This window comes from Cynocephalus volans, chromosome 8 (genome assembly GCF_027409185.1).
Source record: "Cynocephalus volans isolate mCynVol1 chromosome 8, mCynVol1.pri, whole genome shotgun sequence".
Lineage (NCBI taxonomy): Eukaryota > Metazoa > Chordata > Mammalia > Dermoptera > Cynocephalidae > Cynocephalus > Cynocephalus volans.
Genome location: NC_084467.1, coordinates 14,020,464 through 14,048,170, shown reverse-complemented (window position 1 = coordinate 14,048,170; position 27,707 = coordinate 14,020,464). Strand labels below are relative to the sequence as shown.

The window sequence follows — 27,707 nt, the reverse complement described above, 5'->3', positions numbered from 1 at the left end:
TCTAGGTCACACGACCCAGGGATCAGAGATTAGCTATACCACTCACCGGCTGGGTGACTTTGAGCAAGTTACTTAACCTCTCTAAGCCTCCGTTTTCTTATCTGCAAAATGGAATTATAGGGTACTGCGAAGTATTTTGAAAGTGCTCCTAATACATATATCAGCTGCACTTATTAGCAGTCTGATTTATTTATTTAAGACATTCTTTATTTGAGACTCCTTGCTAAGGACTTGGAGGATAAAACATGATCTCTGCCTTTTGGGCATTCACAGTTTAGTGAAGAGACCAGAAAATGCCCTAGACTTGCACTGTGCAATCCAGTGGCCACTCACCCCATGCGGCTAGTGAGCACTTGTAATGTGGCTTGTTCAAGTTCACATGTGCTGTAAGTGTGAAACGCACACCAAATTTTGAAGATTTAATTTTTAAAAAAGAGTGTGAGACATGCCATTAATATTTTGTATTCATTACCTGTGAACATGATAATATGCTGGATATATTGGGTTTAACACATATATTATTAATATTAATTTTACCTGTTTTTCCTCATTTCTTAATGTGGGTATTAGAGAACTTACAGATACATGCATGGTTTGCATGATATTTCTATGGGACAGCTCTGGCCTAAACTTTCCATTTGATGGGTAAGCAAACTGAGGTCAGGGAGAGAGGCACAGATTTGCCTACAGTCACCCCATAAGTTCACGACAGAGCCTGAACCTTCCAAATTCTGGCCAGGGTTCTTTGCATAGCACAGAGCTCCCCTCCTCCCCACCCAAAACACACACGTGCGCACACACACACATCTCCATTCTGGATATCTGCACCCAAGTCACGCATACCACCCACACAGGCCCTGATTGGGAGCTGTGTTCCCATCCCTCGTTATATTTCTGAGCAGGTGTTAGCAATATGTACAGTTAATCAAGCTCATAAGACAATAACGGATTTCGGTCGTATGGACGATGACACCGCGGAGCTGCTAATATCAGCATGGCCAGCCCAGGCTTCCCACGCTCTCCCCAGCAACACACTCCCCAGTCACCCCTCCTAGGAAAATGTCATGCTGCATCTCGCCTCCTGTCTCCTAGTGGAGGGCTCTGAGTGCAGGCAGTCAGGGAGCTGTCTACACCTGGGAGTCCCTGGCTGCTTATGGATGCTTCACCCCACACGTCATTGTCACCGTCTGTCTTCCTCTTTGCTTTCCGTTCCCTTGACTAGGAAGAGCGCTCGTTCCCACACAACCCACCGCTTCTCAGGCTCATCGCCTGCAGCCTCCCTTCACTCTGTCTCCCCAGCTGCATCTCCATCCCCACATCTCTCTCCACTTCTGTCTCATCTCCATCTGCATCCCCAATCCCATCCCCACCTGCAATTCCATCCCTGTCCCTATCTCTGGACCTATCTCCAGCCCCATCTGTATTAGTCTGTTTCTGTTGCTATAACAAAATACTTGGAATTGGTGGTAATTTGTAAAGAAAATGAAATTTATTGTTTAAAGTTTTAGAGGCTGGGAAGTTCAGAGTCCAGGGAATACACCTGGTGAAGGCCTTGGTGGTGGCGACAGTGACCCAGGGGTCTCACAGGGCAGAGAATGGCAGAGTAGGGAGACTCTCATGTGCTCTCCTTTTAAAGCCCTTAGAACCACGCTCATGATGCCATTATCAATCCATTCACTAGGGCAAGTCCTACAACTTAATCACCTCTTCAAGGCCCACCTTTCAATTACCACGACAGGATTTCCCACCCTCTCGACAGTCACAGTGGGGAACAAATTTCTAATACATAGAACTTGGGGGACACAATTCAAGCTTCAGTGAGCCTGGGGGGACATTCTATGCCCATCCCCATCCTCATCCCATCCCCACCTCCATCCCCACCTCTGTCCCCTGCCTCATATTCATCCTCATCCCCAACTCAATCCTCATTTCTGTCTCTATCCCATCCCCACCTCCAGCCAATCCTCATTCCTATTACAATCTCTGACCAAGGTCAAAAGCAAGCAGCCTTTGAAGTGCCCTATGCCTGAGATAGATCCCACGGCCCAGGCACGGTGTCCAATCAAAGGCAGAGCAGCCAGCTGCAGACATAAAGTCCATGTGACTTCCTGGACAAGAATGATCCCAAGTATGAAGTCGGGTTCCAAAATGAGCAGAGTAAAACAAGGCTACGTGCCCATGTTCAGCTGTGTCCAGAGGAGATTTAGGAGGCATATAATGGCAAAGAATCATCAACAAAGACCCCTGGCCAGCCAATCTCTCTCCCACTCTTCTGCCACCACCATTGGACGGTGGTGTCCAATGGCCCACCATTAGGGCCTCATTCCTGTGGCCTTTGAGACTGTGTCTGCAGACACGCCTGTGCTACTGCAAAGCTCTCCAGGTGTGGGGCGTGGCGAGTAAACATGCTCAATAGACCCATCAGCACCGTTCATCTGAAATGACCCTCCTGCAGGTGAAGAGACATCAAGCAGGCATATTTTGTTGGGGAAGGATAGTCATCATTGTCGTCACACTGGTCATAGTAGCCATACTACTAGTAGTAGTGCAGTAGTAAGAACCTAGACATGGGCAGAGCTTCAGGATTTACAAACCACTTCCTGACACATTATTCCACTTGCATAACACCAGACCCGGGCATAGGAAGGGCCACCCCTATTCTATTAAGTCCACCCTCAAGGTCAAACCAAGGCCACCCCCAGAAAACTCTTCTAAATCCATTGACCCCCAAGCCAGTAGACTTTCCAGTTTATGTTTTACTTTGCCTTAAGTGCAGAGAATTGCAGCTAGCCATCTCCTTGACTAATTTTGTCTAGCATCTGAAAGGTAGAGTGGATTCCCATCTGACATGGCTGTATGTCACAGCCAGCCTCTACTGCCTCTGTTCCACCACCACCAAGGGAGGCAGGAGTTGAAGTTATTTCAGACTCGACAGTTAACATCGACACAGTGAGGTAATGGTTGGGTGATCTGTTTTATGAAATTAACTCTGAAATATTGCCTGTCTTTATTTTGAAAGCAGAACTCTGTTTCGGTCATCGTAACTCACTTTGAAGACGATGTGGTGGCACTTCTTTGCTCTGTAAATCATCTCGGGGACTTTGCAATTTGGGAACACAAACCTGATCTGATATAAAGCCCAGCGTTCTTGGAAAGGGAAATCTGCCCCATGCCTGTTCTAACTTCTGCTCCTACCATGAGGCCCACCCCAGCTCCCCACTGATAAAGTCAGACCAAGGTTGCAGCCCAGGGCTCTGCTACCAACATCCCACGGAACCTCGGGCAAAGTGGCTGACCCCTCTGGGCGTCAGTCTTCCTTTCTGTAAAATGGATCCAATAAGACATACCCTGACAACCTTTCAGCTTCCAGGGTTTTCAAGAGGAGAAGCACATGAGAAAATGGACAAAGATATTCCTAAAGGAAAGCGAAGTGCTGAACAAACAGAAGGGGATTATTTATATTTCCTCTGAATTGCCCACACCCTCCCCTGGCTGAGAGGGATGTATAGGGGATTTCGTTCCCTCCAGGAGTGGCTTGTGTCTCGAGGAAGGGATACTTTCTCCTGTTCCTTGGGTACCAGTCTATGAAGGGACTTAGCACACTCCTGCTCCGAGTGTCATTCATCATGGGGTAGTAATCAATTAGATTTTGGGGAGCGGTGGAGGAGGGGAGAGACAAACTCAAATTTATATTATTCGCAGAAAATCCATTCTTTCTTCTCAGCATGCCTGCTCTATTGACTGCCTTCCTTTTCAATCAGCTCCTAGTCATTACACCATATTTCAAAAAAGGAAAAAGAAAACTACCTTCTTAATATAAAAGTGTCCATGAATATAAATGTCCCTCTATGTCTCCTATGTAATTTCTTTTTTTTCTTGGTCCCACATCTCAGTTTCTTTCCCATTCTCTCTACCAGTTTCCCTCTTGCTCCTTCAAGATGCTGCTCAAAAGAGCACCTCCTCCAGGAAGGCTTCTCTGCTCCAGCCATGCTGGCTGCCCACATTTCCTTCCTCACTTGCTCTGGGCCCTACACATACTGGGCCCTGCCTGTGCTGGTTAACTCTGCCTCATCCTTTAGGGCTGGCCTCAGGTGTCACCTCCTCCAGGCAGCCTTCCCAGACTTTGCCAGCCTGGGTTAAGACCTGTCCTCTGGGCATGGAGCATCCTGTGCTTGTCATACTCATTACTGCTTGTCATTCTGTCCTGGTTCCACATCTGTCTCCCCAGTAGACTGTGTGCTCCCTGGGGGCTCGGGCTTTGTCTTTCTTTAGCCTGACCTCGGAGCTAGTGTGGGCCTGCCATGCAGGAGGAGTTCAGTTTCAATTCCTGCTTGTTTCCTTGTTTGCCCAGGCAAGCACATAGCCTGTCTGCAGAAGGAATCCCCATGACCCTGCGATTCTGTGCACCCCGCTCCCATCTCCACCTTTATCTTGCCCAACACCCTCCCCACTTCACTGTGCTCCAAACACACGGAAGTTTCTTTTTGGTCTATGAGCACCCTAAACTCATCCCAACCCCAGGGCCTTTGCATCTGCTCCTTCCTCTGCCCAAAGCCCTTCACTCACCTTTTTGCATGGCTGAGTCCTGCTCACCTTTTAAGCCTCAGAGAAAAATTTTATTTTCTTCATAGATGGCCTCACTATGCATAATTATGTCATATATTGGTTCACATACTTGTCTTTTTCTCTGACACCCTCCACTAGAATGAGGGCAGGGACTCCCCTTGTCTATTGTCGTATCCCAAGTGCCTGGCACACAAGGATTTGCTCAATAATTATCTGCCAAGAGAATGAGTTGGCAAGAGGGACCCAGGCATCCTGCTCTTTAATCCCTGCCCGATTCGGAAGGGCCGAAATCTCCAGCCCCACCCAAGCCCTTCTCTTCCAGCAGAGGCCTCAGGAGACAGACCCCACCCATGGGAGGGAGGTCTCCAGCAAGAAAAAGAGGGGGAAAAAAGCACAACTCTTTGGTTTATGGGAAAATTAAATATTGAGCTGAGGAGTAACAGCAGCCAAGGGGGTAAAAAACAAACAGAAAGCCCCCCAGTGGAGCTGTCATCGGTGACAGGAGAGATAAATGTAGCGTCTGTGCTTATATGGGCTGCACTGGCCCTTTTATGTGGCGGCTGCTGAGCTAAGCTCAACCACCCCCCAAACTTGAAAATGGCTGTGGGAGCCCCAGTGCTGATGCAACAGCAAGGTCACTACACGGATCCTCCCCACCCCGAGATAGGGACTTTCTTAGTGGAGAGGGGTCCAGAAGGGACCAGTGGCTGCGGGCAGCATCGACCCGCCGCCTCCTGCTCCACTGCTCCACCGGGAGCCTGCCGGCAGCTCCCCTCACCTGCCTTGCCCCTTCCCTGCCAGCTATTTGCTTTCGCAGTGGTAGAAGATAAAATTAACAACCCCAACTGGAGGCTCTGGCTGACTGCTCTGGGGGAGCAGGGGGGTGGTGGAGGGGGCGGGGGCAGCATGAATCAATGTGGCTGGGCAGAGCAGGATCCAATTCACGTTACTGCTGATGGAGAAATAAAATCCTGCACACACTTCAGCGGTGCCAGGGAAGCCAGGCCACACGCTTTGTGTCGGATCTGGATTAGTATTCTAGTGCTATTTTCTAGACTATTCATTTAACCCGGTGGTTCTCAAAGTGTGTTCCATAGATTAGCAGCACCAGCAGCACCTGGGAGCTTGTTAGAAATGCAAATTCTGGGCCAACCCCATGGCTCACTCGGGAGGGTGCAGCGCTGGTAGCGCTGAGTCCCTGGGTTCGGATCCTATATAGGGATGGCCAGTACGCTCACTGGCTGAGCGCGGTGCGGACAACACCGTGCCGAGGGTTGCGATCCCCTTACCAGTCAAAATAAAAAATAAAAAAATAAAAAAAAGGAAGAATAAGAAATGTAAATTCTTCAGCCCCATTCCAGACCCGTTGAACCTGGGCCAGGGTGGGGTCGGCCATCGGGGGTTTAACAAGCCATCCAGGTGATTCCAATGCAAGTTCAAGTGCACGAACCACTGCCTTGACCTACATAAGCTTCAGTTGGCTCATCTCTAAATTAGAGATAATGAGAACCAATCAATGGTGTTATGCGAGCTAAGGTCCTGGTCCACAGTAGGTGCTCAGTAAACAGTAGCATGATTATTACTGACAGAGAAGGAAAGCCTCTGGGGAATTGGAGACCGTCAGCCCAGCTTCTCCAGGCCTCGGCAGACAGCTAGAACTCTCTGGAGTCTCCCTGGCCCTATACACTGATTGGACCAAAGGACCTCAAATCCCCAAAGCCCCGCCCCCCACAACTGGCACAACTTTCCACTCATGCCTTGATTGGCTGCTTGTCAGTGTTCCAAGTTTTCTGATTGGTCTTTTATGCCGCCAGTCCCATGTGGACCCTCCCTGCCCTGGAGTTTTGCTGGCTGAAGGCAGCCTGCCCTGTAGCCTGTGGGTGGCCACCCCTGTGACCCCCTCAGCTCTTCCACACCATTGTAGTTTATGTAGCAATAGAGCGAATGTGTTTAAGTCCCACGATAGGTGCCATTCCTACAAAGATGAAATCTATGGGGTGTGACATGAATCCATTTTAAATAGCAGCAAGGCTGGCCAATCTGGGGGATGTTTTCAATATATCCCGGAGGTGTATGTTATATACATGGGCAATTTCACCCGGTGCCATATTTGCAGCTTTACAAGGATGAAAGAAGCCTCTGGAAGCTCACAGAAGCTTAGGGAGGCGAGTGGGGAAGCATGCTCGAGGTCTGGCAAGTGGCAATAGCACCAAGCTCAAGTTTTTCCTTGCAAGTGGCTCACACTCTTCCCTCCAGAGAGCAGCAGGCTGGGGCTTGGAGGCTCCGGGACGATCCTCCTCCTCTTTCCCCACCATAGAAAACCTCTGTCCCTTCCTGCAGAACTGGGTCCCTCCAAGCACTGGGCCTGGGCGTCCCGGGGCTTGGAACAGAGCTTACCCTGGTATGTCCTTTAGGCTGTTGCTTGGCTTCCTGGGCCCTGCCCATGAAGGAAGGATGACAGCGGTGCCTGTCTCATGGGGGGTGCTTGTGGGACATGAAGTACTTGGCACTAAGCACACAATAAATTCTAGTTCTTACAGCTTTTTTAGTAAAAGGCATCAACTGGGCGTCAGGGGGCTGAAGTTTCTGTCAAAGCTTTGCCACTGATTTTCTATGGGACTTGGCCAGTCACTTCCCCTCTCTAGGCCTCAGTTTCCTCATTTAAGCAGTTAGGGATGCAGGCAGACACCATCTAAGGGTCCACTCATTCTCCCACATTCAACAATGGTAAGGAGGCCCCTGCATTTCCACAAGCTCAGCCCCCAGGCCACCCCCACCAACCTGCCCACAGAGCCCCGCACCCCAGCCCCACCCCACCCTACCCCCCAGCCCCACCCCACCCCACCCCACCCCTCAGCTCAGAGCTTTCCTCCTGCGGGAGATTTCCCAGGGGGCATTGCGTGCAGCCTTTCCTGTCCTATCAGCATTTTAGGATTGATTTCCCGAGTCAGAGAGCAAGTAAATCATTCTTGCCGATTGCTTCTCATAAAGCAATTTCCAGGGGAGATGAGGGAGGTGGGTGGGGAGGAGCTGTCAAGAAGGGCATTATTGGAGGAAGAGGATTGTGCATTTTTTCCTCCCTGACAATTTACTATGAAAATTTCCAAACCTACCAAAAAGTTTAAATAACGAAGCTTCACATACCTATCAGCCAGGTTCTGTGAGGCGCATTAAACCCTACTTGCTTTGCTGAACATCTACTGGATTGTGTCATTGTAAAGAACCGGGTGAATGAGTGGAGCTTCATTCCCAAAGGGACCCAACTTCTAGCCAAGGCAGAGGGGCTTGATTTGGGGGTGGGGGTGGGGTCTTAGAGATCCAGCACCGGTGACCCTGCCATGACCCCGTGTGCTGGGGCCTCAGCCACTTATCTCATCTCTGACTGCGAATGCACTACTGTTCCCCAGGAAACACCCTCTCTACCCACCCTGTGCCCCACTCCTGAGGCTGGGGCAGGGAGCTTCCCTGGGCCCTTCTAGCTCCTGAGGCACCCTGGCCATAGGCTCCCCATACTTGATGGGCGAACACCCCTGATTCAGGGCCCTGTTCTGGCCTCTTTTTCCTTCTGTGCCTGTGACCAAGTCAAGTGGACAGTGGCAGCAGCCGGGCTTGAGAGAAGAGCCTTCCTGGGAGGTCCTTTCCTCCCCTCCCCTACTCCCTTGGGACTGGGCACAGCAGTTGACCCTACATGGGCTCCGGGGCCAGGCTGCCCACATTTGTACTTTGGCTCTGCCACCTACTTGTTGGGTGACCTTAACAAGTCCTTTAGCCTTGCTGTGCCTCAGTTTCCTCATCTGTAAAATGGGATCGTGGTGATATCTACTTGGTAGGGTTCCGGTGAGCATTATGTTAAGTAGTTAGATCCTTGCCTGGCACCTGCCAAGCACCGACTACATGTCAGCAGCTGTGGATACTGATGTTGTCATTATCAAATCTTACCTACCCCTTCCCCATGCCTTGGGTCCCTGCTGCGCAGGGGTGCTCCCACTTGCCATGCTTTCCTGCCCCCACACTGTAGCCAACAGAGCTCCTTCTGCCTGTAGTGTCTCCTGTCCTATCTTCCCCCAGCCTGCTAGTGCCACCTCCATGCCGCTTCCTCCAAGAAGCCTTCCTGATGCCTCCTTCTAGAGGAGACTCTCCCTTCTGGGAACTCCCATACCTCTCAGCTTGCACCCCAGTCCTCCCCCATCATCCCTATTTTCCTTCTGCTGGAATTCTGGAAACCTGGAAACCTGCTCTGTCTTCCCCATCACTCACAGACTCCTTGCGACCCTCTTGTCATCCATGGAAACTAGAGGTCAGGCTCTGCATTCAGAGAGAGGGGCTTGGAATCTCCATGTGGCCACTCATCAGCCATGTGGTCTCAAGCAAGTTGCTTCATCTCTCTGAGCCTTGGTTTCCTCTTTTGTAAAATGGGAATACCTTTAACCACCACCTCCCCAGCCATCGTGAGAATTAGAGGAAAGCTCACAGAGAACTCAATGTAACGCCTGGCACATCGTAAGCACGCAAACAGTGCTAGCTTTATTATTAAGATTATTGTGATTATTGTTCCTAGGGGTGAATGAAGTGATGCTGCCTTTTCATATATAGATGGGGAAACTGAGTCCAGGGATCCACTGCAGAGTCAGGACTGTTGAGTCCTAGGCACAGCCAACTTACAGCATGATCTTGGTCTCAGTTTCCCCTTCTGTACACGAGGTGATGGGATTACTTCCTTCTTTCCAAGAACATCCTTCCATGGGCCGCCTTATGGCCTCCCACAGCCGCCCTGGTCCCTGCTCGCCCAGCTCCTGAAACAGCTCTGTTAACACCTGTAACTTCAGCCTCCTGCCTGCTTCTTAAATCACTGGGCCTGAGGCACTGCAGTTTCGACAGCCACATATCACTTGTAATTAAGGAGCCAGTCCCAGGGAGGGGAAGTTTACCTTCTGCTGGAGCCACTAAATCCGGCTCCCAGTGGTGGAGAGGATAAAACATGGCACTGACCTAACACTTGTCAAGGTTTAATGATGCACCTGCAGGCCTGTTCTGGCAGGGCCTGGGAGGCTGGAGCTGATGTAACTCTGGAACAAGAGGAGAGCCCTGGTCAGTGTGACACAGAAGGTCCAGGGAGTTTGGGAGGGCCTCGGGGGGGGGGCTGCAGCCACCTGCTTGGATAATTCAAAGCAGAAGATGAGTCACTTCCACTTGGCTCAGGAAGGCAGGGTAGCCATTTCATGAGAAGTTGTAGAGAGGCTCCGGAGCCAGGGGATTTGGGTTTGAAAACAAACTCTGCTACTTACTTGCTGTGTGACCTTGGGCAAGTAACTTAACCTCTCTGTGCCTCAGGCTTCTCACTTATTAAAATGGGAATATTAGAAGTACCCAACTCCTAAGGATTGTGAGGATTAAATGAATGAATATATTTAAAGTGCTTGGAGCAATGTCTGACACTCTGTAACTGCAAAATTCACCACTGTTATATTATGTCCTGGCTGTCCTGTATTAAAATGAATCTCTAACTCATGTGGCCGTCCTGAGGGAGATGGGGACTCTTTCAGACCTTTCCCCACAGCAGGCACATAGTAGGTGCTTATAAATATTGGTTGAGTCAACAGACCTGTAAGTGTGAATGAATGAAAGATGGTCTGTCTGTTTCCCTGCTAGACTCTGAGTCCCCTTGGGGAAGGACTGGTGACATCAGCTCTGTGGCCCCAGGGATAAGATGCACAAAGAAGCATGTGCTGCTTGCCTATGTTCTTCTGGTCACAGTTGTGGGTCAGAGAGGTTACGTAGCTTTCCTAATCATGCCCAGTGATGTGAAGGCCCTGTCTCCATCCCCAGCTCAGGGCTCAGGTCCTCATGGAGTGAGAGTGACAGTCAGAGAATATCTGAGTTCAAGCCCTAGGCTTCCTTTCATTAGCAGACTCAGTTTCCTCCTCTGTAAGGTGGGGACACTGACTCCCATCCCGCTGACCTACCAGGCTGCTGGGAGGACCACCTGGCAGTATAGCTCAACTATTTTGTGCTGTCTCTGGAGAGGCCCTTATCCGGAGGCCCATGTGACTGCCCCACTGTTCCACACTCAGAAGGGTGGAAGTCCCTCTGTCTTTCTGGTAACCTTGTGTACTGGGAAAGTCGGGGGCTCCGGCTCCCAGCAGATCTGAGTTCAAATCTCAGCCTCACTCACTGCTGTGGGACATTGGGCACGTCCCTTGACTTCTCTGAGCAGTCTGTAGTTTTCTCATTTGTACTGAGGCATCACAAGATCTGCCCTGCAGTGTGTAGGGAGGATTAGCGGGACAGCTGGCGGAACACGCTGGGCCTGTTGCTGGGTGCAGAGTGGGCTGCAGTCAAGGGCGCTCCTCGTTTCAGAGAGGAAGGGAAGGAGGATTCTAGAAGCCTGTCCAGGAGGTAGTCAGCAGGCTCGGACCTTTGGGGCTGAAGCTGGGAAGTGACTGTCCTTGCTAGATGACCCAGTTAGCTCCAAAGTGCTCCTCTGAGCCCCACATCCATCTGTCTGGCCCTCTCTGAGCTGGTGACCTCAGCTACTAGGATGCTCACGGGCAGGCAGGCAGGCAGGCAGAGTGGGCATCCATCCTCCAGGCTCCCGGCCAGTTCTAGGCATGGAAGACGACAGTGCCAGTCTCGGAACATGCTCACATCCAGCTGGGAGGACACTGACCACTCCTGCCTTAGTCCTCCTAGCTGCAGCCCCCACTCCAGCCAAGCCCAGCCAGCTGTCTCAGGCCCCCCAACAGCCCATCCGCTGCCCCCTTCAGAAGCGCTGGCTGGCAGGGAGGAGACTGCGGAAGTCTCTAGGTCTGTGGCCCTGGCCTCTTCACCCTGGTGGCCCATTTCCTGCAGTCGCCAGCTGTGGGTGAGGTCATGTGGTTACACTGGGACCTTCTTAGAGGATCACTTCCATCCAGTGCCAGGTCCGCCGTATCTCCCACATCTGTTCCCATCTTCCCAATTGGTCCCCACATCCTGTGGCTTGTGCCTGGGAAGGCCTCTTATGTCCAGCCACTGCACTGACTGCCTGAGCCTGGGGCTCGCTCCTGCCACCTCTGCCCTGCTCACTGCCTGCCCTGCCCTGGTAGTGACGCCAGCATCCAGGCTGAGAAGCTTCTTTCTATGCACTTAGATACGCCATCTTACTCACTCCTTATGACAGCCTGATGAGGTAGGAAGCTTCCCACCCCCAGTTTCCAAGTGGGGAAACTGAGGCTTGGAGAGAAAAAGTCACAGCAAGACTGTGGAGGAGGTGGGATTGGACTTAGGGCAGCTGGCTCCATCCTCTTTCCTGATCTCCTTTGCCAGCACTGAGTGGGGGGGCCAGAGTTGTCACTGCTTGGCTTAGAGAGATCTTGCTGGACTTGCTGGGCACTTTTGGTAGCTCTGACCCTGCCCCTGGCTTCAGTGACATTTATAGGGTGAGGGTTAGGGCCTAGTGGGTGGCAGGTAAGCACGGCTACCCTTTTCATGAGTGCTCACTGTGAGCTCTTCGCATGACTGTCACATTTTATGCCCCAACAAGCACTGTAACCTCCATTTAGCAGAGGGGAAACTGAGGCGTGTAAAATAAACTGTGGAGTGTAGTGGTTAGGTCTATGGGCTTTGGAGCAGCCTGCCTGGCTTTGAATCCTAGTTCTACCCTATTAGATCTGTGTCCTTGGGCAGTTTTTTTAACTTCTTAGTTTTCACACGTGTAAGATGGGGAAAGTAATAATAAACCTATCTCAGAGGGCTGTTGTGAATGACATAGCAGGTGGTAAGCAGAACAGTGCGTGTGTATAGTAAACGCTCAATAAGCAGTAGCCACCTTTATTACTGTTAATTGCAGAACTGGGTAGAAAATTCGTGTCTGAATCCAAAGCCCATACCCTTAGCCACTCCTCAACTCTTTAAGGAAGTAAACTCTACTTAGGGTCAACTCAATTTAATAGAGGGATAACTCTCTAATTGGGTGCTGCCAGACTCCTTTCCTAGTTGGGAGGACCTGGATCACTTGCACGTCACTCACCCAGCATGGTAGGAAAGAGGATGGGGAAAGGGAGAGGGCTTGGATGTAGGCCTGCTCAGCCTTTTGCCTGGGGGACAAAAGCGGCCCAAGCCTGGTCCTCAGACACTGGGGACTTCTGGGATGGGAGCTGGAGGTTTGGGTTTACACCTTCTCCCCATCAATACCCCAGGAATTCTCTGCAGCTCTGGCCTGGATCCCAACCCACCCACGTCTCTGCAGAGCAGTCAGCCTGAACTCCCTGGAGACTGTGGCCACTGCAATTGCCTGGGGCCAGTTAATGTAATTAGTTCAAACCCAGCAGGAGGTTCCTCCACTCAGGCTCCAAGTCAGGAGAATGAGCTGATCATTTTCCACGCAGCAGGCGTCCTGAAATTTGGAGGGGGCTGCAGCGGGCTCTGAAACTCGTCAACCCTGCCCAAGGACCCGCAGTGATCTCAGACCAGTGGTGGCCTCCAGCCACTGACCTAACCTCCCCCTTGGACCACCATATACACAGCAGTGCACTGGTTCTGCCTGATGGGTGCCAATGCTCCCACAGCTGTCCTGTGCATGGGCAGGCTTCCTGAAAGGGGGTTCTGCAAACGGATCCCTGCTTTCCCATCAGTGTCCCTCAGAGAAGCAGAGTTATGCTATTTCCATTTGGCTCAGGCCTGCAGGACATCAACAGGTGTTTGGGGCTATTCTCAGCCCTCAGATCTCCCCTCCCCATTTGGAGGAAAAGACATTTCTCCTTCTCAAGTCAAGAGAGGTCCTTGACACCCCAATTATCAATCCTGGGAATTTGCTCCCTTTTCTAGAGAGGAGCACTGGACTGGGAATCCAGAGATTGGGTTCAAGAATCTGGTCTTAGAAAGCAGTGATCCAGCTCCCTATAAATCCTAGGTTCTGGGCTGGCCTCATGGAAGTGGGCTCAGCCTCCATCACCCCCTAGGATATCCTGCACCCTTTTTTCCTCTGGGAGCCCCACCAAGTCCAGGGTGAATTTCTTTTAATGGGAAATCAGGGAACTGGGAGAGCTTCCTATGAACTCACTGCCCAGTCACATAGCTGGAAGTAACAGAGCCAGACAGGGGGAGGCCAGATGGCTTAAAAAAGCACCAGACATGCATAAGGAAAGACATATAGATCAGTGGAATAGGATAGAGAGTCCAGAAATAAACCCTCACATTTATAGTCAATTGATTTTCGACAGGGATGCCAAGACAATTCAACAGGGATAGAATAGTCTGCTCAATTAATGTGCTGGGACAACTGAATATTCACAGGCAAATGATGAAGTTGGACCTCTCCCTCATGCCAAATATAAAAAATCACGTGAAATGCATCATACACCAAAATGTAAGAGCTGAAACTATAGAAACTCTTAGAAGAAAGATATAGGAGTCAGTTGTGACCTTGGGTTAGGCAAAACCCCCTTAAATACGACACTCAAAGCACAAGCAATGAAAGAAAAAATAAACTGGACTTTATAAAAATTAAAACCTTTTGTCCTTCAAAGGACACTGTTAAGAAAGTGAAAATACAACCTATACAATGGGAGAAAAAATACACAAATTATACATGTGATAAGGGCTTGCACCTAAATTAGATAAAGAACTCTTACAACTCAATAACAAAAAAACAAATAACCCAATTGAAAATGACCAAGGGATCTGAATAGATACTTCTCTAAAGACAATACCCAAATGGCCATAAACACATGAAAAGAAGCTCAGGAGCACTGGCTATGAGGGAAACGCAAATCAAAATGACAGTGAAATACCACATTGCGTCCACTGGGAGGGCTGCAGTAGAAATGACAGATAATAACCAGTACTGGCAAGGATGTGGAGAAACTGAAGTCCTGGTATGCTGCTGGTGGGAAGTAAAATGGTGCAGCCCCTGTAGAAAATTCTCAACAGTTCCATAAAAGGTTAAACGTAGTGTCACCGTGTGACCCAGCCATTCTACTCCTAGGTATATAGCCAAGAGAATTGAAAACGTGTGTTCACACAAACACTTGCACCGGAATGTTTATAGCAGCATTACTGATGATAGCCAAAAAGTGGAAACAACTCAAATGTCCATCTACTGATGAGTAGATAAACAAAATGTGGTGCATCCGTGCAATGGGATATGATTCAGCAATAAAAAGGAATGAAGTACCGGTACATGCTACAATGTAAATAAACCTTGAAAACATTATGCTGAGTGAAAGAAGCCAGCCACAAAAGACAAATAGGGTATACTCCTATTTATATAAAATATCCATAATTGGTAAATCAAGAGAAACAGAAAAGAGATGAGTGGTTGCCTAGGACTGCGGGGGGGATGGACAGTGTGGGATGTGGGGTAACTACTAATGGGCACAGGGTTTCTTTGGGGGGGCGGTGGTGGTTATATTACTAAAGACCTTTGTGTCAAAGGTAGGAATGTTTCCCTTGGGAGTCAGGGTTACTCTTTGGAGTACCAGTTCTGGACTCGGGAAGACTTGGTGGGACCCCCAGCTCTGTCACTCACGAACGTGAGTCCCTTAGGCCCTCAGAGCCTCCAGTCCCTCATCTGTAAAATGGGGATGGCCAGGTCCACCTCCGAGGGCTCTTGGGAGGGTCACGTGCTTAGCCCTGGTTGAGAGCTGAGCACACAGCCTGTGCTCGATGGCAGTTGGCCTTGATTATTAGCTATGGGTTGGAAGGACCCCACTTGGTGGCAGAGAAACCCTGCCTCTTGGCTTTCTGGAAAAACCAGAAGAGCAGCCAGTGTCTTTCGGCTTTGGCGGGGGTGGGGTTGGGGTGTCTGCCCGCACAACGTTTAATTGATTGTAAAAGCGCACCCTTAACACGCTCTGCCCGTGAACCTGCACCTCTCAGAAGAACCCTCGCAATCCTTCCGTGACTGTGTATAATGTGTTCTCGGGGCCCAGCACACAACTTTCAAATTGGCTTACAATTTATCTGTAGCTTGGAGAAAAACATTTTAATGACTGTGTGCAGCACGCACACTTGGTGTCACCCACGGGGCTCCCAAATGTCGTTCTCCAACACACGGTGGGATGTTGTAAGCGTGAAATCACAGCCGCTCTCCTATTTTGATCTTCACCCGGAGGCCTCTGGCAACGGCCATGTTCGAGAGCGCTGCATGCGGCAGGTGATGGCAGGCTGGGGTGCTCAGCTCTCTGGCAGAACTGCTCTGTGCTTTGATGCAGGTGGGGCCTTGGGTTGTGCCCAGCTCCTTGGCTCCCACTCTCCCCGCTGTCCTGGGAGCTTGCCCCACTGTTAGCTGCCACAGGTTTTAGGGCCCCTGGTAGCATAAAGGAGACCCCAGCATCCAATGACCTCCACTCACTTGGAGGAATGGTCTTTGCACATGAACATAATGTCACAATGAGATCTGCCTAGAAATATATCTGAAGGAGGAGATTGTGGAGGTGGAGGTGGGCGGGGGCGGGGGGTATCAATTTTTAAGCCTTTCTATCTGTGCCTCATCTTTAACTGACTCAGTTACTATGTCATAAGTGGTAACTATTTATTGATCACCCAGACTGTGCCAGGCCCTGGACCCAGAACGTTCTGCCTTATGGATTATCTCACTTAATCCTCCAACCCTGGCAAAGTCATGTCCTTCTCTGAGCCAGGTCTATGCATCAGGCTCAGTATAGTGCCTCCCTCATGGGCTGAAGTCACCAATGGGTCATGGGAGGTAGTGTATGAAAAACGTCCTCATACTCAGCCCCACTGCCTCCCCCAGCCCACCCCTCAACATTCTGGACCTTGGAGACCTATGGAAGCCACTCTGCTCTGGGACAGAAATAACCACTACCCTTTGGAAGCTGGAGCAAATCCTTTCCCCTCCCTGAGCCTCAGTCTCTTCATCTGTGAATTGGGATAGTAGTGAAGATCAGGTGACATGTTTGATGTGAAAGCACTTTGGAATGGGCACGGATCAGGCTACTGTGGGGTGTTGCTGTCATTATCACAGTTGGGATATGTCCCAGCTGCTTCCCTAGCAGCATGGTGCCAGCACAGGCAGACCTTCAGGAAGAGGCCCAGGGAGGACGAGTGGGTGGAGGCCACTGTCCCCGCCACTCCCAGAAACATGCCCTGGCTTCCAGAGAGCCAGGGTATGTGAAGCTGTGCTCCTGAGCATTCCTTCTCAGGCTGGCGTAAGGCTCTCTGGGAGTTAAGAATAATGGACGAGACTTCTCTGTGCCATGGCTGTACCCAAGAGTGGGCAGGCGAAGGACAGTGATAATAAAAGCAAAAAAGTCCAACTCACCGAACCCTTCACGTGTGCCTCTTGTTGAGCTAAGTGTTTTGCAAACCTCATCTGATTTGAACTTTACGCCCACCCTAGGAGGCAGCCCTCCAGGCGGTCCCGATGCACGTTCAACACTGAGAACCTTGAGAACTGCTGCTTCAGGAGTTGGCCTCGGATAGCTGTAATGACCCAACAAGTCACATCCCCTTCCTGAGCCTCGGTCCCCTCATATAATGGTGGGGCTTGTAGCATCTCCTGATTCACAGGGCTGTGGCGAGGATTCTGTAAGACAATGCACGTGAAGCCAGAACTCACGCACTGTCAGCCACTGCCAGGAAGGGACAGGAGACGGGTTAGCTGTGCTGCGGGGTCCCTTGGGTATGGCGAGCATGGGCATCTCTGCCCCGTCAGGGAATCACTGGGCTGGGAAGAACAGTGAAAGCACAGTGACCCCGAGCGGTGAACCAGTCAGAGGATGGACCGCAATGGGTGGGAGCCATGCCAGGGAGAATGCCACCCCGGGACACGCTGAGTTCCCAGGGGTCAGTCCTCCCCTGCATCTGGGGCAGCAGGTGGAGTGGGGTGGAAGGGGGTGCGGTGCATCCCTGGCCCTCCCTGGCCCCTCCCGGCAACCCCAGCTTCCTGAAGAGCCCACTGGGCCCCTTTGGGAAGCTCAGTAAGTGGCATCACAGCAGCTGCTCCCTTCCTCCCCAGTGCCCTGCGTCTCTGATGGCTGCCACCTCCCATCGGGAAGTCCACAGTCCCCCAATTCCCAGACGGTGAGGCAGAAGGAAAGGAGAGGACTTGGTCAGCTGTACCTGCCAGGAGCAACTGCCTGCTCAGCAGGGACCGTCACGCCAACTGTGCAAATGGGTCACCCTATGAGACTTCCTTGTGCCTCTGTTTCCTCGCCTAGCAGGTAGGGTGATAGATTCACAAGTGTCAGAGCTGGGAGGGAGCTTAGGGTTATCTAGTCTGAACCCCTCATTGTATGAATGGGGAAACTGAGGCCACAGAGTGAGAGTAACCTATTCAGGGTCTTTTGGTGAAGTAACAGGGAGGGTGGGCCTCATGGAGGAGGTGGCTTTTGAAGACTCTGACCGTGCTTGCAGCTGCAGCGCCTACACTGCCTCCAGAAGTGCAGCAGAGATGGCCCAGGAGTCAAGATGCCTGGGGCTATGCCAGGGAGAGTCCAACACTGAGCTGCCTGATATCACAGGAAGGTTTTGTGATCCCGGCTGAGTGACCTTAGGCAAGCTGCTGGCCTGCTCTCTCCCTCCATTTCTGCGTCTGCAGCATGGGGCTAACATTCTGTCTCTTTCCTCGGGTTGGTTGTGAGGACTAAATGACTTAATGTATGTAAAGTGCTCAGCCCTGTGGCCTCAGAGGAGCTTCCCAGACCCCTCCCTAAACTAGCCACCACCCGGCCTGCGGGCACTCTTTATCCCATCACCCGCTTTGTCTTCTTCTCAGGAGTTACCGCAATCGTCTCACCGACTCACCTGTGCACAGTGTGTGGTGCTTGTCTCATGCCCTGGAGGGCAAACTCCCTAAGGGCAAGAACTTTGTCCGGCTAAAAGTCTGTGTCCATTATGTGGCTCATTATAGGTTCTCAGTAAGTGTTTGTGAAGGAATGGTTGAGTACCTGTCTCTCATCAGACTGGGGGCCCTCAGTGGAGCGAACTGAGTTTTGTGCTCCTCCAGCTTCCCTGGTGTGGCCAGTCCAAGTCTGGGCACCAAGAACACTCCTAGTTCATGTGTCAGAGGAGCTGCCCAGGGAGCGAGCATCTGCAGGAGGGGAGGTTTTCCTGTAACGCCACCTCCCGCATCACGGCTCCCCCAGGAAGCCGGAACGCACGATGTGCAGCCTCTGCAGGGATCAATGTCCCTCTGCAGGTCTGGCCTTTGGAGGTTTTCAATTTCCCCAGAAGCAGTGGCTTTCAAAGGGGCCTTTATACTTTCATTGATTGCCTGAGTACAGCAAGCTCTGTTTCCCTGGTAAACATATTTGATAAGTAAATCGGAGAACACAGAAGCCCGAATCGAGGCCAAGTCCCCAGCATTCCTGCAGCAGAGCCAGAATATGAGGATGTATCTGGGAAGAACATTAGAGCTGGCAGGGGCTTCTGAGACCAGTCAGAGTGGTACCCTTGTTTTACAAATGGGGAAACTGAGGCTGGGGTGGGGGTTGACTTGCCCAAGGACAGACATTAGTATTATTATCCCCATTTTCCAGATGCATAAATGGAGGCACAGAGACAGGGTCAGAATCTAGGAACCCTGACACCCAGCCTAAGGCACTTTCTAACTCGTCACCTGATCCTTCAGCATTTCCAGAAGGGCCTTGGGAGGTGGAGGGAGGGAACATCTGGCCGAGGGGCAGAGTCATTCTCTGCAGCAGTTGTGCATCATGGCTGACTGAGATGCCATCTCACACTCCCCAGGGAGGCTCCCAGAGTGTCCTTCCCCTTGGAGAACTCTCCTGCACTGCACCCTTCCCACGGGTATGTCTAGTGGCATGGCTATTGGCTTAGCCTGGGAAAGGTACTCCCCCAGCTGCTGGCACAGTGTCTGGCACCTCTGTCCCTGTGCCCTCGCTCGTTGCAGAGTCTGGAGCTGGGTGGTCTGTGAATGATCCACGAGGCCTCTTTCCCTCGCCCATGTTATGGAAGTAGAAACAGGCCCAGAGGCTGTGTCAGCCTGCTGTCCTCGGGAGCTCTCATTCCACCTTCAGTTACTCATTCATTCCAACTAACGTGTCAGAGCCCTCCACAGTGCCAGGCACGTGAGGACCCAGGGGTGAGGCACAGCCCTGCCTTTACCAGCTCAGGGTACCAGTGGTGGGAGGAGCAGGGACTCCTGAGAGGAGACCCTTGCAGGGCAAGACCTCTTCAGTCACACCTTGGCACGGCCTGGCCTTGTTGCCCCTCGAGGGCAAGGGTGGGAAAGGGAAGAGGGTTGTATGGCAGGACAACAGGAATTTGGCAGGGAGTCCCCAGGACGGCCCCTCCATGCACACGTGTGCACACACACGCGCATGCACACACACACACACACACACACACACACACACACACACTTCCTCACTGAGACGGCGAGGGGCGGGGGCCCCGCACTCACCCATGACATTGAGGAAGATGTTGCCTGATGCCAGGACCACCTTCTCCCTTGTGGCGCGGTCGTAGATGCCCACGTGGCACTCGTAGGGGCCGTTGTCTGAGATCCGGACCTCGGGCAGCCTGAGGGGAGGCAGAGGACAGGGTGAGGGCCGTCATTGTGGGCTGGAGGAGGCAGCATTTGAGGAAACCAAACCAGCGCCACTGGTCCTGCATCTGAGCGACCACCTGCGGGAATGCTGGGCTGGGAGGGGAGTGACACTTACGGAACACCGACTGTATGCAGGCCCTGTGCTCAACGCTGCAGAGGGTATGGTGTGGGCTGTGTTCAGCCAGAGTCAAATCTGTGCCCAGGGGCCCTGGAGCAGTTACCCATCGGCTTCCGTGAGCCAGGATGGTAGCGGTGCCCACTCCCAGGGTGCCCTGAGGATGACATGGGTAAGAGGTGTCGGTGCTTAGCATGTCGCCGGCGTGCTAAGGTTCCACCTATTACCTAAGGCATCGTCTCACTCCTTCCTCATGACCTCCTTCCACAGAGGTATCGACTCCCATTTCATCAACACGGGAACTGAGGCTTGGGAGGTGATGTTACCCCCCACCCCATATGGCTAATGAGAACCAGGCTGGGAATTGGAATTCCTCTCTCCACATGCCATGCTGCCACTCTATGCCCAATCCTGGTGACATTGAAAAGAAACAAAATAAAATCCCTGTCCCTGAGGAGCCCCCATCCTCGGGGACAAGGAGGCAGGGAAGTGACCAGTGCTCCACAATCACTTGGAAAAGCGTGAGCTTATCTGAGCCTGGATCTGTGAACAGCTGGTTCTGCCTTTGAGGTGGTCAGAAGGGCCTCTTGGGGGTGACCTGAGCGTGGGAGAGACCCCTCGCACCTGCTCCTGGACTTTTGCTCTAAAAGGCTAGAGAGTAATCTGACAAAGGATTAATATCCAGAATATATAAGGAACTCAAACAACTTTACAAGAAGAAAACAAGCAACCCAATTAAAAAATGGGCAAAAGAGCTAAGTAGGCATTTCTCTAAGGAAGATATACAAATGGCCAACAGACATATGAAAAAATGCTCAACATCACTCAGCATCCGGGAAATGCAAATCAAAACCACATTGAGATACCATCTAACCCCAGTTAGGATGGCTAAAACCCAAAAGACTCTGAACGATAAATGCTGGCGAGGTTGCGGAGAAAAAGGAACTCTCATACATTGTTGGTGGGACTGCAAAATGGTGCAGCCTCTATGGAAAATGGTATGGAGGTTCCTCAAACAATTGCAGATAGATCTACCATACGACCCAGCTATCCCACTGTTGGGAATATACCCAGAGGAATGGAAATCATCAAGTCAAAGGTATACCTGTTCCCCAATGTTCATCGCAGCACTCTTTACAATAGCCAAGAGTTGGAACCAGCCCAAATGTCCATCATCAGATGAGTGGATACGGAAAATGTGGTACATCTACACAATGGAATACTACTCAGCTATAAAAACGAATGAAATACTGCCATTTGCAACAACATGGATGGACCTTGAGAGAATTATATTAAGTGAAACAAGTCAGGCACAGAAAGAGAAATACCACATGTTCTCACTTATTGGTGGGAGCTAAAAATTAATATATAAATTCACACCACACACACACAAACCGGGGGGGGGAAGAAGATATAACAACCACAATTACTTGAAGTTGATACGACAAGCAAACAGAAAGGACATTGTTGGGGGGGAGGGGGGGACGGAGAAGGGAGGGAGGTTTTGGTGATGGGGAGCAATAATCAGCCACAATGTACATCGACAAAATAAAATTAAAAAAAATAAATAAATAAAAAAATAAAAGGCTAGAGAGTAAAAATTTTAGGCTTTGTTGCCCTTATGGTCTCTGTTGCAACTACTCAGCTCCACCCTTGAAGCACAAAAACAGCCACAGACAGTGCAAAAATAAATCAGTGTGGCTGTGTTCCAACAAAACTTTATTTATGACCACTGAATTTGAATTTCATATAGTTTTGTGTTATGAAATGTTCTTCCGTTTTTAAAATTTTATTTATTTATTTATTTATTTTGCCCCAACCATTTAAAAATGTAGAAAACATCTCAGTTCACAAATTGTGATGAAACAGGTTGATGGGCTGCATTTGGCCCACAGGCTGTAGTTTGATGACTCCTCCTCTAGATCTTTCCACAGGGTCTACAGGGTCACATCATGCTGAAAGGAATTGGTATGTTGTTCTCTCACCCCATGAAAAATGCAAACAGAGCAGCTCTTTCCTCCCTGCTAGACTGAAAAGAGCCCTGACATGTTGTCAGAGAGAACCAAGTTCAAATTCTGCGCCTACTGTTCGTAAGCCATGGGACCTTGGGTAAGTCACAGAGTCTCTCTACAAGTCTGCATTTTCTTTCTAAAATGTAGAGGTGACACTTCACAGGACTGCAGTGAAGATCACACACAATAATGTCACTGCAAGATTTTGTAAGCAGGAAAATCATACCCAAAAGGACAGAGGGGCCATTACATGTTGTTCCTTTATCCTGTGATGCCCTGTGGGGAGACAGAATTCTGGCAAGTGGGATCTGGACACTTGGATGGGGAGCAGCCCCAGCCTGGTGTTGCAGAGCTATGTCACTGCTGCATCAGGGAAATCTGTGTGCCCTCCAGCAAGTTCCAGCCTGTTCTGGCTACAACTTAGAGGGTCTATTTAGGTTTTAGAAGTTCTCAAGTCACAGCAGAAAACTGGGGGAAGAAACCCCTACTCGCGGCCCTACCCCACCTAGCTGGCCCACCAGTCCTATCAGAGAGACCCTGCTGGGGAGGGAGAGGGCAGTGGTTGGGTAGGAGCTCAGGCTCTTGGAAATGCGTCCCAGCCCTGCCACCCCTGAGAAAGGGGGGGCGGGGATCCGTCAATCTGCTTCTCCATCCCCCCGCTTCGTGGACATATCTCCCATGTTGCTAAACCATCTGTTTCTGCTGAGCAACCTAACCTCAGATTCACTCTTTTCTTCTCCCATTTTAGCCGTCCCCCCTCCCCATCTTTGTCTCTCAGCTCCTTTTTCCTTATGACTCACTGTCCCCCACTTCCCCCCTGCTCATCCCCCACACACCTGAGCTCCCAGCCTCTTTTCCCATCCCTGTTGTCTCACTGGGCTGAGCTGTGTCTCCCTTCCTGCCCCACCACCCAGCACACGTTAGCATAAACAAACACCTTCATTTACATAGAACACACAGAGGTTGACATCTGGCCGACTGACTGTCACAGAAGGACTGAAAGAATGGAGAGCTTTTCATCAGGGAACTTTGTGCAGAAGATGCTGCCTCCTCTACTCCTGCTCTCACAAGAAAGAGCACAGTGACAGCGGGAACAGCGGGGGACCCGTCTCCCCTCGGGGAACAATTTCCTTTGTTTGTAACTCAACTAGACTGAAAAAAATAACCTCTTTGCTGGGCATCTTTACTGAGTGACTGTCATCTAGAGTGACACTTTTTAGGTGAGAAAATGTAGACTCGGAGAGAGAGATGGCATGACTTACCCAAGGTCCCAAGGCTTACAAACAGTAGGAGCAGAATTGGAACTTGGTGACACTCATAGGTGTTGGTTATAGAGGTGGCTTGCTTAAGTGACTTTCGTAGGTGACAGGGATGCAGGTGGCATGCTCAGGTGACAGCTCCATAAAGAAATAGTCTCCAGGGACATGTGGAGCTGGCAGCTTCCCAGGTGGTGTAATAATATAATAATGACACGATTGACACACAGGTAGATAGGTGTAGGTGACTGCCACATAGGTGACATATGCAGAAGATGTATTTATGTGATAGCGACAGGTGACATGTTTAGGCAATCGCCACAATGATGACATGATCAGATGACAGTAACATAGGCAATATGCTAGGGTGACACATGTAAGTGATGCCACACAGGTGGTATAGAAGACGGCTCAGGGGACACCTGGATCAGTGCTTTATATAGAAGGCAGCTTCCCACTTATGACTATTTCCACAGCTCAGATATTCCTTCTACCGGGTTCCCTAGCTCCATGAAAGGCCCTCCACCATTACGTCAAGTGACACTCTTGGGCACCCCCCCGATATCTCCCCACACTCCCCAAATACAGTGACTAAGTCCTGGTTGTAATACCTCCTAAATAGATCCTGAGCTATCCACTTCCCTCTGTCTCCACTGCTCCCACCTCTTCTCACCTGGATGGTGGACGCAGAGGCTTTATTGCTAATCTCCCTCCTGACCCACTCTCCAGGTAGAATCCAGATTTTTCCAAATGCAAATGAGATTAATGGTACTTCGGTACCTAAGTCCCCCTTCAAAGCCTTCTCTCTGCTCTTAAAGACAAGAATCCTCACGGTGGCCACCAGGGCCCAGCACCGTGGACTCCTTGCATGTCTCCAGCCACGTCTCACGCCCTCCCTCCTCCCACACCTCTCCCCTTCCTCCAGCCACGATGGTGTTCTCTCATTTCTTCCCATGTGCCAAACTCCTTTTCATTAAAACAACATTTTTATTTTGGATAAGTTTAGAATTACAGAAAAGTTGCAAAGATAATAGAGCTCCCGATTTTGCCCGTCCCCCGCTTTCCCGTGGTTACCACTTTACACGACCAGGGGCAGCCTCTCCCCGCGAAGGCAGAACTGAGTTCTCATCTGCAGATCCAACAGCTGCCAGGTCGCAGCTTTGATTGGGACCCATCCACCCCTTCTTGGTGCCTCATCTGAGATTCTGCCTTCACTGTTGTCCTTCTAAAGTGGATTAAGAGGCCCAGAGACTCCCTTTCCCCAGAACTGAGTAGCATTGATCTGCATGCTGGATAGAAGGCCTTCTGCAGATAGCAGGAACCCAAGGGGGTGGGGAGCGGAGCCTACTCTCATCAGCAATAGGCTGCGGTCAATAAACTATTAATAACTGCAAAGGTTTCTGGAGAGATCAGTGTAATGCAGTTTAGCAGCTAGAGTTTACCAACACTGACAGGGCCTCTGAAGGGTGAGTAATTGTGTTTTTGAAAAGCCGAGCACAGGAAGAATGCGGGCCCCGTTGGCTGTCCCCCTGGCCTGGGTGCCTCTGCCCAGGGGAGGCCATGCAAGGTTGGTCACTGAATCTTCTGCTAAGCCTGGGGCCAGGACCATGGGCCACCCACATTCAGCACAAGTATTTAGGCCTACTGTGTGCCACGCTCTCAGCTGAACTTGGGGATGGGGTGGGATTGGGGATGCCAAGGATTTGCTTCTTGCCTCCATGCCTTTGCTGTGCTATTAACTCTGCTTGGAATGCTGTTCCAGATACTCTAGATACGAAGAGTTCCACAGGCCCTACCTGCAGGTGCTGCCTCCACCAGGCAGGCTGCCCTGACTGCCTAGCTCTCAGTGTAGACAGAGTTCATCTTCACCTCCCAGGGCTGCATCTGTCTGGGAGCATCTAACTGTCCATATCGTGCTACACTGCAACTGATTTGCCTTGTTTCCCAGGCTGTGAGCTCCTTGAAGAGCCCGCCATGTGGTAGGTACTCAGGGAGTATCCACTGTATGTATGAAGTCAGTGGGAACAGCCTGGCCCAGGAGTTTAGGAGCCTTGTCTGTAGTCTTGGCTTTGGACTTGACTCGTTTGTGATGTTGGACAAGGGCTCAGTCTGAGAAATGGGCACTATAATACCTGTTTTGTAGGACGACAGCTGTTGGGGGAGGGTGCTAATATTTACAGAGCTTTACCACGAAGTCATTATGCTGAGCATTTTACCCTCTCTCACCAAATCCTTGCTACTACCCCATTACAGCATTATATGAAACATGTTATTATATACATTATACAACGACAATAATATTACTATCCCCATTGTATAGATGAGGAAACTGAGGCACAGAGAGGAGGTCACATGACTGATGACACAGAATAAGTGGGTGTCATGATTCAAACCCAAGCACGATGGAGGCCAGAGGCCCCCCCAGCACCGCCCCTCAGATCTCCCTTTACCAGCAAATTAATTTGAGCTCTCTGAATCTGAATTTACCTGCACTGCTCTTGAGCATATTTCTAGTCTGTGTCTCACCAGCTCTCCAGGTAATGCAAACCAGATGTTTCCTCCCTGCTGGGAGACACAGGATGGCCTTTTATTTGCCTAAATTCCCTTCTTCTTCTTTTTTTTTTTTTAAAGATGACCGGTAAGGGGATCTCAACCCTTGGCTTGGTGTTGTCAGCACCACGCTCAGCCAGTGAGCAAACCGGCCATCCCTATATAGGATGCGAACCCGTGGCCTTGGTGTTATCAGCACCGCACTCTCCCAAGTGAGCCACGGGCCGGCCCCCTAAATTCCCTTCTTCAAGTTTCTGGCAGGCCCCTTAATTCTGATGATTGGGGTTTGCTGAGCAAGTCGTGGGCACATTTTCCACACCCGATGTGATTTTACAGCCTCCGATCATCCTTCCCTCCCTGACTCTGCTCTTCCCCCGGGAAGAGTCCCAGATTCTCACAGAATCAAGATAGTGGACTTGGGAGCAAAGGGTGTGGCTGGGAGGGAACAGGGAATGGGCCTCTGACTTGCTTTTCTTGTATGGCTGGGGAAGCGGGTGATCCAATATTTGACTTTTGCTGTGTACTGAAGCCTAAATTGATGAACATGTGTAAATGCACTTAGAACAGAGCCTGGCGAGGTGTAGACACCTGTCCTATTCTTCCCCTTACACTGTTCATTGATTAAAATTTTAAAACAAATTGTTAAGCCCCTACCACGTACCAAGCACTGCTTGTGGTGCTGAATATGTATTGGGGAAAAAGACAGATGAAGCGACACTTTTAAGTGGCGACACTATAAAGACATTTTCTCTAGTGGGCCTGCATATACGTGTCTCTCTTTCTTGGAGGGAGGGAGTAGGCTGGACATTAATTCACCCACCCCAGTATCAAGGGCATCATAAAAAACATCAGTCTTATGCTGCCAGGTTTGAAGGGTTTCGCATGGTGGGCTTTCCCACAGGTGGGCTTGTCCTTACACTAAATGTCTCCTGGGAGCCTTGCCCTTCTGTTTTGGTTTGTTTTGTTTGACGTTTTCTTTATAGCTTTATTTGGGTATAACTGACAGATACCAACTACACGTATTTAAAGTTTACACATTGGATGAGGTTCAACATCACTACCATCAAGGTAATGAACATACCCGTCTCCCCCAAAAGGTTCCTTGTGTAATCCGCTGCCCCATCCTCGGGGCAAACACTTATCAGCTCTCGGTCACTACAGATCCCGTTTCCTAGGATTTTACATAAATTGAATGAGGTAGTGAGTGCTCTTTTTTTGTTTGGTGTCTTCCACTCAACATCACTATTTGGAGATTCATTCACGTTGCTGCCTTTATCGATTGTTGGTGCCTTTTTATTGCTGACGAGCGTCCCATTGCACGGATGCCCCACATTTGCTTCAGCTGTTCTTCCGTCGCCAGGCACTTGGGTTGCTCTCTCATCTCTTCATGGAAGCGCGGCCTCAAAGGACCCGTTGCCATCTCAATCTTCTCCCTTAGCACAGAACGAGGTGCTGTGTATAAATGAGGACGTGGCGGGGCTGGGTGTATGTCTATCTTTTAAGGCACTGCCCAGCTGCTTTCTAAAGTGAGGTACAAGGCCCCTGGCTTTTTATGCCTTTTTGTCTTTTGCATGCCCTACTCAGGGAGCCTTCCTCTAGAAGCTTCTCGCTCCATGTCACCCCTCGTCCCCCGATCCCATCTATTCCTACTTTCTAGGGTGCTGCTCTCAATTCGCAGAGAGCTGCAAAACCGAACA

The 27,707-nt window shown here is 50.5% G+C and overlaps 1 protein-coding gene across 1 annotated transcript in view; it reads right to left on the bottom strand.

Annotated features, from left to right (window-relative positions):
* Nucleotides 1–27,707, bottom strand: part of IGSF21 (immunoglobin superfamily member 21) — a 236,708-nt gene that overhangs the window by 15,722 nt on the left and 193,279 nt on the right. Inside the window, exon 4 of the mRNA XM_063107058.1 lies at nucleotides 19,931–20,049. Coding sequence (XP_062963128.1) covers nucleotides 19,931–20,049 — 119 coding nt within the window. The remainder of the gene's footprint in view (nucleotides 1–19,930; nucleotides 20,050–27,707) is intronic.